At 38.7% G+C, this 15600-nt stretch overlaps 1 protein-coding gene across 1 annotated transcript in view; it reads right to left on the bottom strand.

Annotated features, from left to right (window-relative positions):
• The window catches only part of LOC136886441 (small G protein signaling modulator 2), a 202004-nt gene that overhangs the window by 16043 nt on the left and 170361 nt on the right, over positions 1 to 15600 (bottom strand). Inside the window, exons 24-25 of the mRNA XM_067159218.2 lie at positions 9542 to 9651; positions 8346 to 8513 (exon numbers count right to left, since the gene is read on the bottom strand). Of these exons, the coding sequence (XP_067015319.2) occupies positions 8346 to 8513; positions 9542 to 9651 (278 nt within the window). The remainder of the gene's footprint in view (positions 1 to 8345; positions 8514 to 9541; positions 9652 to 15600) is intronic.

Genomic DNA, 15600 nt, shown 5'->3' on the forward strand with positions numbered 1-15600 from the left:
ACGAATCTACGTTGAGGAGTCCCAGAGAAAAATGGAATGTACTCCTCAGCATAAGTCACGTCACGTCATTGTCTATGCTTCGGCTATTCTAGTTGTTCAAGACAACTAATGATGCACATTTTTTTTTTTGTTGTTTTTTTTTGTTTTTTTTCTAGGGGCTTTACGTTGCAATGACACAGATAGGTCTTATGGCGACGATGGGATAGGAAAGTCCTAGGAGTTGGAAGGAAGTGGGCGTGGCCTTATTTAAGGTACAGACTGGTGCGAAAATGGGAAACCACGGAAAACCATCTTCAGGGCTGCCGATAGTGGGATTCGAACCTACTATCTCCCGAATGCAAGCTCACAGCCGCGTGCCTCTACGCGCACGGCCAACTCGCCCGGTGATGCACATTTTGGTAATCAGCACACTTCAGAATGCACCAAGGAGGAGCCTCGGTAGATGTCTGTTTCAACAAAGTAAGACGGATAGGAGAATGGTCGCTGTCTCAAAGATCATCAGGTACAGCCCATCCAAACAGCTACACAGACTAATCTCAATGCGGGGAAAAGTTCTGTATGCTACGCTAAAGTGAATGGATTCTCCTGTATTCAGAATACATCAATCCAGCTCTCCCTTCCTCTGGGGGAAGACACTTCAGAGCCTCACGATGGGTGACGATCATTAAAATTACCCACTATGGGGAAAGGTGGTGGCAGCTCATCGCTAAGGTCAGTTTAATGGTCCTGCGCACTCACTTGGAAATCATCCTCAACACGAGTCACAACGACTGTGCACCACCGAACGGCAACCAGAGTTTTCAGTGAAGCTTACAAAATAATTTCACTCACCAAAAATAACATCAGAATGAAGATTATGTGTGATAAATCTCAAAAAATTTGGGTATATGTAGAGGCACTTCACACTTTTTTGGTGTCTCAATTCATTTATCTTTGCTCCAATATAATTGGATGCGAGACTTATGAACCTGGGACATTAGAATGCAAGACTGCCGTTTTAATTTCATCCTCATTAGTGTCAAAACCACTTGTCACCATCTATTATTTATTTCCTATCTGATTCCGATAAATTTTCCGTAGTGTAAATATTTGTTTCCCGCACAATATAGGCAAGCAACAGGTCCGTAAACTCCAAAAACAGATAACTCCGATACAGAATCATCCAAATATTTGTCTCTCTCGGTTCTCCTGACCCCACTGGAAAGACTTCAAAGTGATGATTAATTGGTTGGTTATCACTATTATTAACCCACACCAAGTCGCTATGTTTTGCTTTTGCACGCGAGGCTTTAGGTATGATTTTACAGTCACTCGTATCAGATGAAGTGCCACTTTCATGTAAAATCTCTTCTTCAGTATTATCATAATCGCCGTCACTGTCCTCCGGATTACTGTGTAAAACACTTTCAATTAACTCAGCAATAGCATAGCTGTCACTAGTCTTTACTACACCCAGAGCCATGACTAGGGGCCTGACTGTCAGAGGCTACAATTGGGCAATAAATTACGGTACAAGTTAATGGAAGGAGGGCTGTAAACAAGCCACATTCCTGTTCTGTTCATAGAAGTTTGCAAAAGGGAAATCCTTGCAGGGGTGGTTAAAATATAAGCTAGTGCATACGACTCAGCGCGGCGTGTGAATGTCTTGTAATTGACTTGAAGGCCTGGCCAATGCTTGGGTGAACGTCACGTCAGACGAGTCGAGTAGGTTAAGAGACTTGGTCTGGTGGGAAATATTCTTTACAAACTATAGTCATGACAGGCAAAGAAGCACATACCACTACTGCTTCCAGCTCTGTTCTTAGTGGAACCTCTTTGCTGTAGGTATCAGAACGAGTGAAGATACCAATGCCCCCAGAAGCCAGGTTGGCACATCACATTCTTTCGTGTGTAGTCTAAAATTTCACAATATTAAGAAGAAAATATGGAGGTTCCACCTTTTCAATACACTGTTATTAAGTTGTACCAATATCAAGTTACAACATATTAACGTTAGAACTGGTTTCGACACATTTATAGTGTCATCATCGGCCGATTAAGAGAACAGGGCAAAAGGATACAACGTTATTCACAGTCAAAAGGATGTACTTTTTATGAAGAAATAAATTCAGTTGAAGTTGAAGTGACAGTCATGTGCTGTAACCAGTTTGCTTCCTAGTACGTTTGTTTACTAACACTTGGTTACGTAAGATGAGCCACAGTTTGACTTATTTCTCTTCTTTTCTTTCTTTCATTCTTTTCATTTAATATTTTACATTCCTTAAATTTCATCAATATTTCCTACATTTTTCTAATTTATTTTTCCTTTCTCTATATCAACATTAGATAAAAATTCATTCCACCATTTTCTTCTTCTTCTTCTTCTTCTTCTTCTTTTATGACCACATAGGATCACTTTAGTCAGTCCGTCGTTCAGGTCTCTTTGAAGGGATTGTTCGGGCTTTGCGGTCCTCCCAGTACTTCTTCAGACGCTCCGATCTTCGTGCCCTTTCCTCAGTTGAAAATGTGCGTGTTGTTGGTTTGTTTTGTGTAAGGGTAAAGCGGAGGTTTGTATTCTTGAGTTTTGTATTCAATTTTATCTTATTTTTGGTGTCTTCTGTTGTAAGGCCTATTTCCTTCAGATCCTCTCTTACTTCTCTGATCCATTTACATCCTGTTGTGGTATTTTTTGAGACGAGATTGTGTTGTACTAGTTGTTTCAGAAGTCTCGAGTCCTGCATCCTCATGATATGTCCAAAGAATCCCAGTCTCCTCTTACGCATAGTATCTGTAATGGGTTCTAGCTCTTTGTACACGACTTTGTTAGGTATTAACCGCCACTGTCCATCTTTCTGATATTTTTTGTTGATACAGGTTCTTCCAATCCTCCTTTCAATTTTCTGAAGTCTGTCAGTCTTTGATTGTTTATTCAGGTAAAAGAGTGTTTCTGCTGCATATGTAGCTTCCGGTTTTATAACTGTGTTGTAGTGTTTTATTTTTGTATTTATTGATAGACATTTCTTTTTGTAGATATCCCATGTTAATTTTTGTGCTTTAGCTAATCTATTTGTTCTTACTTGGATTGAGATTTTTTCATTTAAGTTATGTGTTATTACTTCTCCAAGATATTTAAACTGAGTTACTATTTTGATTTTATTACCATTTATGGTGACTTCTTTTAGCTGTGTTGGTTTTTGGGGCATAATTTCTGTTTTTTCAAATGATATTTTGAGGCCAATTTTATTTGCAATGTTTTGAAGTTCTGATATCTGGGTTTTTGCTTCTTTTATGTCCACTGCTAGTAATGCTAAATCGTCAGCAAAACCCAGGCAATTTGTTTTGATTTTTCGGCCAATCTTTATTTTGGAGGGACATTTTCTAAACCATTCCCTCATTACCATTTCTAGAGCACAGTTAAATAATAGTGGTGAGAGCCCATCTCCCTGCCGTAGTCCAGTTTTAATTTCAAATGTCTCTGATGTTTCACCCCTAAACTTCACTTTTGACTTGGTATTGGTGAGAGTCAATTTTATCATGTTTATTAATTTGGGGTGTAGTCCAAGGTGTCTTAAAATTTTAAACAGAGATTCTCTATGGATGCAATCATAAGCTTTCTTGAAATCTACAAATGTTATCACCATATCTCTGTTTCTTCTCCTGTTATAGTCCATTATCAACTTAAGACTCATGATCTGATCAGGACAGCTCCTCCAGGGTCTGAAACCTCCTTGATATTCTCCTAGTTCTTTCTCAAGTTGTAAACTTATCCTATTAAAGATGATTATTGAAAATATTTTGTATGTTATATCTAGGAGAGAGATTCCCCTGTAGTTATTAGGGTCGGTTTTGTCCCCTTTTTTGTGCAGAGGATGAATGAGGGCTGTTGTCCAGTGTTCTGGTAGTTCTTCTTTAATCCAGATAGAGACAAGTTGTTGATGGAGGGCAACTTTTGCTGAGTTTCCTGCATATTTCCAGATTTCCGCAAAGGTCTGATCTTCTCCTGGCGCTTTGTAGTTTTTTAATTTATTCAGAGCCTGGTAGACTTCCTTTATTGTGGGGGGATTGATGTTTTCTGGTGATGTTTTTATCGGGGTGTTGGTGTCCAAATGAAGGAGTTCTGTAGGTTCCTCACAATTTAAAAGCTTGTTGAAATGTTTAGCCAGAATTTCTGCATTGTCTTTATTGTTATGGGCCAGCTTACCATCTTCATCCTTCATCAGTAGGGTCGGGGGTTCATATTTTTGGAGCTGCTTTCTGAAGGTTTTGTAGTAGTCCCTTGATTTAGTTTTACTGAACTGTTCTTCAATTAACTGCAGGGTGTCCTTATGATGTTGTCTTTTTATTCTTCTTAAGACTTGGGTAGTTTCTTTTCTCTGTTTTACTAGCTTTTGATAGGATATTTCTGTCTTTTGGGACTGATGTAATAGCCATGCCTGATGTCTTTTCTCCACTGTTTCATCACATTCACTGTTCCACCATTTTAATACAAAGAATAATTTTTTAAACATAATTCATATCTTCAACTGCCTTTTCACTTTCATTTTTTAAAGTCATTGATCTCCATGGATCCCTTCAATATTTTTTACATTGTTTTCTTTATACACAACCAGCACTTTTTAAGCCTAATTTAACTTTTTTGAAGGAAAAAGTGGGAGTCGTCTTGTATTCGGAGAAATACAGTATTTGCCGGGGTTTAATGTTTGACAATGGTACCGCACCGTGTATACAGAGGGGGTCTGTTCTCAGGTGGATACTGCTGCAGGATTCATGATTCTCCCACCCAACAGGCTTTTGGGCATAGTTGAACACATAAGAGGTCCTTCCTGAGCACACTCAGACTACAACAAGCTCTTAAGGGACACTGGGACTGAAATTTTGGCAAAATATATGAAAAATATTGATTTTCAGTTTTTTCCATATTAATACACCCCTAACCCCTGCAGAGAAGGTAGCAGTGTTTTTATCCAAATTCCGCCATTTTTAAAGCTCTAGCGTAGCTTTTAAATGCCTGGCCTGCAGTCCTTTAAACGCCCACTTTCGTTCGACTCATGATCAGCGCACATTAGTGGTGTATTCAAGCAGATTTCTCGATGTCATTTCATAGGAATAATTCGAAAAGGCCTCCTACATCTGTCCGTCAGCATTGTGCTGCTTTCTAGTGGAGGAAGTAGGCACTTTTACTACGTAAACTATATAAGAAATACAAAAGTTTGAAAAAACTGAATGGAAATTACAGGTGGTGTTGTGGCCTTGTATAATACATGAAGTATATTTTTATACCTATTTTCAAAGACAATGATTACTTATTAAAGAAATATTTATTAGTTTCAACATTATTTATGACTATTTCCGTACATACTATGTGCAAATCTTGTTTGTTTACAAACAAGTTGTTTTCGAGTTTGATTGTGTTGAGGTGTGCGAGTATTTTCTACTATTGTTTGGTGCTGTTCTGTGGTAAAATGCATACAATAAGTTCTCGGTGGCGTAAGCCAAAATCCAAAAGTAGGAGAAAATAAGAAATTTCTTTGAGATTATTAGCTGCTCGGTGGAAATCAGCTGGCAATACATTATTTTAAAAAATTGCTTTTTTTCTCTGTTTCACTTCTTCAGGCATTCAAAATGTTACATGCATCACAAATCTTATGACATTGCTTTCAAAATTTGAATGTATTATCTTCATTGCAATGACTATAAACCTGCGGATCGATTTTTGGATTGCACTTTTGGTCCGGCTGCAAAAAGTTTTCAAACTAAAAAAATCGAAGATTTTTTGTAGAATAAAACTTGGATATGAAAAAAATTATTTCTTCATACTCATTAATGCAATTTAAAAACGAATCCGTAGGATTCTTCCAATTTAATTAGTGCAATAGAATATTCCCTAAAAGTTACACTATCTTGATTGGTTTAATGCGGCAGACCTTTATAAATCTTGAATAATTTGCGCATGAAAATGTATAAAATAATTAATATTTCAAGAACTAATCCACTTGCAATGCTCAAATTTCCCACAGTAGTTTACGTTACGACTATTCATAAGCATATAAAATTTCAAAGCTGTACCTCAGTTTATATAGAATTTGGAAATTTCAGTCCCAGTGTCCCTTAAGTGGGGACGATTGCTACATGACCCTTTTAGTAATGTTTTATGGCAGGCACGGACTGCCTGTGGATATATTGTCACTCTCGCACCCACACTGTCTCCAAATCCTTATTCCAGTTCCTTGCCAAGGTTGCCTCGTCTCATATGACAGGCAGGGGATACCGTGTGCATACGGTAGGCCTTGCACAATGTCAGTGCAATGTTGTTTTTCTTTAGGCCACCTTATGCTTAACCTTTTCCCTGCCGAGTTTTGATGAGCAGCCGAGCCCTCTGCGTCGGATTTTTAAGGAAGAAGCACTTTTACTGATACTATTAATGGAATGCAGCCCAGTACGGTGTCGGGAATGAAGTGAGATTACATTTTACACCATATTTCTACGGCCGGATGCAAACCTCAGTCGAGAAGATAATGAATATGAAATGAACGATGGTGAATGAAACTGGGTAAGGAAGGTAAAGCAATCGGCTGTGGCTGTCCCGGCATTTGCTTGGGAGTGCAAAAGGGAAACAAAAAAATAAAATAAAAATAAAACCATTCTCAGGCCAGCCGACGGTGGGGTGTGAACCCACTCGCCTGCCGAGTGCAGAGCTTGGCTCTCCGCTCGGTGATACTATTACTGAAATATAAAATTGAAGGGTGTCCATTAGGGCAGGTTCGACTGTAATAATAATAATAATAATAATAATAATAATAATAATAATAATAATAATAATAATAATAATAATAATAATAATAATAATAATTTCTTTTGGTGTCTATGGCTGAGTTTTAATGGATTTTGTTGAGTAAACATCAAATATGTCACCAGAGATCTTTTACATGCCGACATCGTTCGATATGGAGTTGCAAATGGTTTATCTCTGTCCTTCTAAAAGCCGACTACTTCTGCCGGGATTGAACCCAGTATCTTGGGATCAGGCGGCCAGCACTCCACCACTGATCCACACCCCTCTGGCCTGGATGTAAGGATCAGGGTCAATTTATCTTTATTTAATCCAATATGTAAGCTCTTCTGTGGCAACCGTACTGTTACACACCTTGGGACGTTCATTGGAGTGATACATGTTAGATCCCTCTGTGTATAGAGTACATGAACGCATCTCTTGGCAACATTCTCATTCGCTGGTGTCTTAAATCTGTTGTTTCAGGTAATACCAAGTCTATTTCATTGCTGCACCACAGTGTGTTATATTGTTATATTGCCCCTGTGTGTGTTATTGTTAATAACTACTGTATTGTCCGACTCGTTGGCTGAACAGTCAGCGTACTGGCCTTCGGTTCAGAGGGTCCCGGGTTCGATTCCCTTAATTGGTTAATTCCAATGGCGCAAGCACTGGGTGTAAGTGTTGTCTTCATCATCATTTCATCCTCATCACGATGCGCAGGTCACCTACAGGCGTCAAATAGAAAGACCTGCACCTGGCGAGCCGAACCCGTCCTGGGATATCCCGGCACTACAAGCCATACGACATTTCATTTCAGTACTGTATTTACGTAAAAAGAGAATCTCTTGTTCAATTTATAGTCCAGTAAGTTACATCTGTCAACCTCAAGGCACATTCCTATCTTGTGTAGTCTTGGTGCTCATTTATTGAATTTTAATAGCACATTATGCAACAAGTCTATAATGGCAAGACACGAGTGTCTTAATTACCATTATAGGCGATAATTATAACTCTATTCATAAATTTCTGCTGAGATGTCGCTTGAGTTTACTGAACAGAGCTGGGTTATTGATTTTCTGTGAGTGGATCAGAGACCTTGACAATGTCACATGTTTTCAAAGCTTTGATAGAAGGTTATCATAACCTAGCTTTATTTCAAATACAAACTGTTTGGTGGTACCGTGTGGTTGTGGAATATAGGAAGGAGAAGGTGGATTGATGTGTGTCCCACAAGTTTGATTTTGGAAACAAGAGAGAAGCTGGTGCGATGCTATCCTTATCTAATTGGTTAAACAGTTGTATCATAATGAAACTCGAACTATAATGAGCCTCATCAGGATTCAGTTTTCTGGCATATAATATTTCTATTTCGGCATCGTCGAGCATAACGGTATTTTATTCGTTATTGTACCTCTCGGGGGTGGAACAGTGATAAAACCCACAACAAAGTACTTCACTGTTTTGTGCAAGAATTTCAATTTGACTCAATCTAAACTGCCTGTGTCACATTTTAATTTAACATCAGAACTGACACGTAAACGGCAAAGATCATTGTACTACGTGCTTCCAGGTTTGAAGGACAACACTGACTCACCGTTAAAGAACTTGATGATATCTGTGAAGTCCATGCTGTTGCCGAGGATGATGTCTCGGTAGGTCTCGACAAGCGCCAGCGCTATGAAGAGTACGAAGTGGCTCGATGCAACGTGCTTGGCTGCCCATATCGTCTCCCACATGCTGAATACGTCCTCGTAAACCAGCTCTGCGAGGACAGAAAGAAATTGCCATATACAACAGAGAAAACAAATCAAAGTTTGTTAAAGGTAAAGAGATAGTGGGCTAGAAAGTCAGGCTGTCACCATTACTATTGTTTGGCGTACAAGGTCAATAGCTCATAAAATTGTTTTATTATAAGGACCAGTTAGTCAATACTAAAATATATTTGATTTTATTTATTAAGTTGACCTTATAATAAAAGAAAAAGAATTTTGTAAGTTTGTAAGTCAAAAGAGAACCAACCAACATGAGTAATTAGCAAGTGTGAAGTCTAATAACAACATACACCTTCATTGGAAATGGACATGGCTCTCTCAGCATTGAGTGAGTTAACTAAATACCTTTGTAATGAGGTCGCAGAGCTCGCTCATTACTGTCTCCCTCTACTTGTCTTACCCTCTGTTATTCTCTTAGATAACCTATCCTTCACATTCGTCACCTCATTCCTAACCTACCTTCATCTCCCCATCCCGAGCACACTCCTGTCTTTACACCATCAGTTGTTCTCACGATTGTTGAGGCGGTGAGTTTAACCACTTTGAGTTCTGTTGACGGAAAATGATTTCACCCTCAGAATGTTAACCGGCAAAGTGAGGTGGCGGTACACAATTTCGTGCTGAAAGCCTTCACAGTGCTCAAATGACACTGTTGATGGAGACGGTAAGAGTTTGAGCAGACCCTTGGTGTAGGAGTAGGCTGTGTGCCGACACCTCCCTCAGCCAGGCAGGCCACACAACATCAATCTTAGAAAATACCACTGATCACTGCTGCCAACTTGCTACACCACCATCCTGTTGTAGTTTTGTATTCTCAACCTCACATAGTTGGTTTCTTCCCCACTTCATTTTCACTCCCTGCACCTCTTTTCAAGCTCCGACTGAATCCCCTTCCAACACCTTTCAGTAAATGATCATCAAAGTAACCTTATAAATATTCATTCTTATGGCAATTGCTGTAATAACCTACCCAGAGCTTCTCATAATAACCCTAAACAGGTAGTAACAGTTGTCTGACCTCTTTTGAAATCAAGAAGGAACCATCGGTAGCAGAAGTAGAAGTGTGTGTAGTCTCCGTTCTGGTGCATCAGCTCAAACATTTCCGAGTCTAGGATCTGGATCAGTGACCTGGAAAAACACGTACACCTCTTCATAAACAACCTGGGTTATACATTTTCATTTTTTAAGGAACTTCCATATAAATCTAGAAATGACCAGTTCTGAAGGCTGCATCATAAGCCTGTTATGGACGTGAGACCTTTCAGGTCAAAAACACTATCAATGATTTAATTTTTAATCTTTATTCTGAAGCCTGACAAGACATTTGTTATGAATCTGTAGCTACTTTTTAATATATATATATAAGAGCTTTCAACATGTTTTTAAAATTTGCTTGCTCTGTCTATTCTTTACAGCCCATTACATTCAGAGAGCTGATGGCTATACAGTGAACCTCATTAACACATTTTCCCGCTTATCACGTCGTAAATTCAAAGTCCTGATTCTCATTGTATTACATCTCACTTATGTCACGAATTATCGCTATTACTGCTTAGTACAATCACATTTATCCTAGCCCTGTCATCCCTTGTGAAACAAACACGATTTCCAACTCAGGTAAGAGCCATCACCACAGTTGCGTGATTACGGAAAGAGTGAGCCTATTTGTGCTTGTATTTCACATTCCATTCAGGTGGTACACTAAAGTTTTGTCCTATGTGTGGATTATGAACATAATCGTGTGAAATTAACTAATGTGCTGCACATCTGTCTAGTTAGGAATAAGGAAAAAGTCGTGAACTTCCTTACTAATAAATTAAAATCTTTCATAAAGTGGACTGGCATTCACATCTTTAAGCGCGTAGAGGTCACAAATGTTGAACTCTCACCTTCGAGTTTCAAGTCGATGATTCGACTTGGTTGAAGTGTTTCAAAACTGCGGTCTGTCATTCCTTTTGGTCGAGTGTAACCTCCAATTCACTATCTAAGAGTGCGACCAGACAATAATGTTTAATCACCCACTGCTCTGAAATAAAAGGCTTCTACTAACATTTGTGTGATCTGCAATAATACTTGGATATTTTTATTGGCCCTCGTTCATATGTTTTTATATTTGTTTTTTGGTGTTTTTCACACCTTTTAATACTTTCCTCTTATCTTTAGAAATGTTCTAGTTTTCACTGTACCCGCTGATACACGATGTAAAACGTCCTCATGATATAGATGTTGATTCCTATAGGGAATCTGAAATATTTGTCCCGAATGAGTAAATAATGTCCAACAAATGTCCTCATGTCGGAAAAAGTCTTATCGAGTGTTTCCATATCGCTGTTGGATAGTTTTTATTTGTATATTCAGTGGTGCGTTTTCTCGCTTAACACGTTCATTTTTGTTGTCGCCCGCAGAAACTTCTTAACGAGGTTTTACTGTAATTCCCCCCCCTTCCATCTATTTTTAAAATCAATTATAAATACAGTTGAACCTCATTTATACATTATTCACTTTAAGTTTCCTCACAGTTAAACACTAATTTTTTAGGCACCAAACTTTGTACATTAATATTTAGCCCAATTATACGTTTTTTCATGAAAACGTCCCCATGAATGAAATATATTCATTTATAAAGTACCGAGGATATGAGAGTCACAGGGAGAAAATTGAGTACATCTAATCCCAACAAATTCAATAAGTGGACCTTTTTGAAACGACCAGCGGATAAAAGGGTTGCCGCCGACAACGCGTTAAGTGAGACGTCATTGCTCCATGTATTATTGCTGCACACATGTCAACAATACGGTAGGACAAGGTCTCGTTCTGTGTGCAGTTCAGTGAACGATAAAGTTATGTAGAAAAAGCAAGTGTGCCCATCAACAGAAAACCCTTAAGCCTTAGGGTTAAGTTAAAAATGATGGATGAGGTTATAAACAACACTAATGAAACATCACTGAGAATCAAGGACTGCTGTATTGAACATTGACACTGGTAACAAAAAAATGCGGAGGAAATAGAGAAAAATGCCTCAAGGCCTGGTTATAGCCATGAAACTTTAAAAAGAGTGCAGACAGAATGTTTTGCTGATTTAGAAAAGTGTGTTATAGTCTGGTTCCATCAACAATGCGAAAAAAAGTCCCCATCTATGGAAAGATGCTACAAGATTTCACTAAACAGCTTAACCCTTTGAACCCCAAGAGTAAAAATATTTTTAATAAACTTTGTACTTGTGCTGTTCTATACTAATAGGTCGCATTCAAATGCATTTTTGCCATTTTCAAAAAAATTCCCTCCTAGATTTGGTTTTTTGAACATGTTGCTTCACAGTTACATTGGGGCTCAGTGGTAATTCAAAGACAAAATAAACTGAAAATTTAAATATTCTACTCTACTTTATTAAAACATTACAATATCATAAAAACCTGTTTTAGAACACTAGAAACGTCTTTACAAGCACTATCATTCCAGTAACAAATACAGTACACAATTAAGGCCTACTTCGTATGGAACAGAGGGAGGCAATTTTTTGCTGCCTGTTACGTCATCAGCCCAGAGGCTGGTTGGATCCTCAGACAGCACCACCAAAGGCTATGCAGCTATAGGAAAACCACAAAAACCAATGACAGCACCAAAATGAGGAGTACTAGGCAAGACGAGGTGTGATGTAGTTTGCCATTGCTGCAGTTAGGCACAAGTTTACATTACATTTTGCATATACTACATGAGAGAATCCCCCTGGGCAAAATTTGCATCTACCTTTACCAGAGTATCCCGGCCAGTGTTCATACCCATCATCGTTTGGGCGGACTGGAGATGTTCGCCTTTTAGTGGGTTCTTTGAGTGCTTCACTCAAGCGACGTTTTGTACCTTTCCCTTGCCCTCATCTCGTAAGCGCACTTGCAATATTTGCTTGGAATTTTGCCTGGTGTCTATGGTACAACAACCATCCATTCATAACGGCAACACTAATACACCATATATAATTCTAGTGTACCATTTCACTGATCTCAAATCAATTCTGTACAATTCCTGAAGCATAACAGCCAAATCTACCTTTCCCATGAAGAAGTTATACTCTTTTGTAACACTGGGGCAATCTATTTCCAAGGTTACTTTTTGTGATGCATTCCACCTCTTACATTTCCATACTGGATCAATTGCAGCATAAGTTGATATAACATTCACTGATTTTCTGTCATACCATCTTGTAAGTGCCACATTACTGTCCTTTTCCACACGCCAGTCGTAGCTGCCTTTTCCAGAGCGTTTCAATTCAGCTTCAGACGACACTTGACCCATCCTGTCATTACGTATTGTGCCCACACAAAATAATACCCTTTCTTTCAGTGCTATAGCAAGTTGAAGAGAAGAAATCCAGTTATCGAAGTAAACTTTGAAGTTTTTTTTGTGTTCAGGAAGCTCATTTGTGAGAGCCACAACTATGCTTGACGAAATACAGCTGTTTCATCTTCTGAGTCTTCAAAATCTGATAATCTATTTCAGAATTAATTCCATCTGATAACTGTTCAAGAATATCAAGAACGTCCTTTTCATTCCTTACTTGTGTCGGTTTCATCTTGGCTATTGGCATAAAACATATAAAAAATGGAATTACAATCTGGTTGGTAAAAGTTAGGTTAGAATGATTTGTTTATACTTAACCGCAATGTCGCTTGAGAGCAACACCATTTTCTAATAAGACGTATTCACTAGTTATGATACATATTCCAATTTATCGCGGTACATAATCTTACAACAGTACATTAAGTTGACAAATACACTAATATAAAAAGTTAACTCACCATTAATTGTTCTGAAACGTGATTTTGTAACACTGGTGGTACTAGATCACAGCCAGCTGATTCACTTCACAAAATAAACACACACACTGCCACCTAGATCAGTGTTGTAAGCGGCATCTGTAGTCATTTTATGAAAACACATACCTGTAGCTTTATGGCAACAATGGGCTTGAAGGGACCAGTCAAAATAAAAACTGGTGTAGTATCCTTGAAATACACATTGCTTAGGAGCAACACTGGTAGTGACAGGGTTAACATGACAGAAGAGTTAAAAGTTTCCTCTGGCTGGTTGCAGAAGTTTAAGAAGAGATATGCCATAACCAACTGCAGGATTTGTGGAGAGGTCAACCGTGTAGACAAGAATACAGTCTGTCATTGGAAAGAAAATTAAATTCCCAGAATTACAGAACGTTACACTTTTACTGACATCTATAACTGTGATGAAACAGGGATATTCTTTAACCTCCTACCAGACAAATCTCTCGCAGAGAAGGACTATCCTTGTTGTGGGGACAAAAGGAGCAAAGAGTGCCTAACAGTACATCTTACAACACCTGCAGATGAAACTGCTAAGCTCCCTCCATTGGCCATCAGAAATTCAGCCAAACCTCGCTACCTAAAAGGTGGCCAATAACAAAGCCTGGATGAGTGTAATTTTCACCACTTATCTGGAAAACTTGAATGACAGAATGTGTTGTCCACAAAGAAAAATCTTGCTCCTTTTAGACAACTGTGCTGCACATTCCAGCTCGCCAACCTTCAGTAACGTGGAACTTGCCTTCCTTCCTTGTAGCCATTGGATTTGAGGATTAGCATGAAGGTTCTTTTTCAGAAGCTGCTGGTTGCTGATATTGATGCAGGAAAAGAAATATCAAAATTTGTAATTTACTGTACACAATGTACAAAACTGCCTACTTTAGATTGCACTGTACTGCAGGAGCAATTGTTTTTGTAAGATTTATACCGCATGTTATTCCTTGTTTGTAGCACCTCATTCGGTCAGCCTCCACAGCGTGAAGTCTGCAAGCTGGAATCACAGAGCAGGAGTCTGGGACAATTAAGATGACGATGAAAGTACTACTTCCGATTTATCATGCCTTGCAGACTGGAGTCATCTGGAACATCATGTTGGATTTGAAGAATTTGTGTTTTGTGAAGAAGGTCTCTCCACACGTTGTATCAGCCTAAAGAACGAAAGTGTGTACGAGACAATTCACACGGTGATTTCTATCATGACGAAACCTAAGTGTTCACAGCGTTTCTGTGACTAGTGCATATAAACAACTAGTGTACGACTGCAGGGAAAAATCAAAGAAGCAAAGAAAAATTGATGATTTTTTTAAACCAGTGAAAGGCACCATACAAGTACTGTACTCTAAAGAATGCAGTGTATGTGTTTCTTATACAGTAGTTTGAGTAATAATGTAATAAAACAGTTTCAGTTCCTTACGAAAGTTCACTTTTACGTTTTCTCATTTGCACATTATTTTAGCTGATGATGATGCTACTGGTCATCAGCCCCTAATGGTATGAAATGAGATTAATGTAATGACAATTTTAATGTCCAAAATCATGCACTGACCAGAATTCAAAATGTGATGATGAAGAACGAATGGATGGATATGAATTTAAAACAATCAGTGCCACCTGCAATGCCCCACTTTCCCAGAAACTATGTTAAAACAACAGTATTACTGACCAAGGGACTGCTTCCAAAGCACAATGCTGAATTGATGATGCTTATTGTCTAAGGGGGTCCAAAATCCATGTCAACGGCCCCTCATAATGGTATTTATCACTAGTAAAGTAGAACCGTGGTATTTCTAAAGTTGTGGTACTAATCAAAAGTCGCATAGACTCACGTTGTTCCACACATTATGGTACTATTCACAAGTATTGTACATCGCACAGGTAAGGCAGACCTATGATGTTTCTCACCTAGGTGTAGTAATCACGGGCGCCAGTATTCCCATGGTGTTTCTCATTTAGTGGTACTAATCACAGGAAACGCCCAGACCCGTGCTGTTTATCACGTAATGGTATTAATCATAGGCAATGCTCAGACCCGTGGTGTTTCTCACATAATGGTACCTATCGGGGATATGTGGGTGTATTCTTCGTCTCTGTCCCTACCCACAGGGGGTACATTATTTTAGCAGTCTCCCTTTGAAAATGTATAACTGAGGTTTATCTGTAATCATTAATACATGTATTATAAATGTTCTAAACATTTCAGAACACCAAGGTCAAAGGAAGACCTCTCATGAGGGTCAAGTTCTAGACC

Source organism: Anabrus simplex, chromosome X (assembly GCF_040414725.1).
Source record: "Anabrus simplex isolate iqAnaSimp1 chromosome X, ASM4041472v1, whole genome shotgun sequence".
In the NCBI taxonomy this organism is placed as follows: domain Eukaryota; kingdom Metazoa; phylum Arthropoda; class Insecta; order Orthoptera; family Tettigoniidae; genus Anabrus; species Anabrus simplex.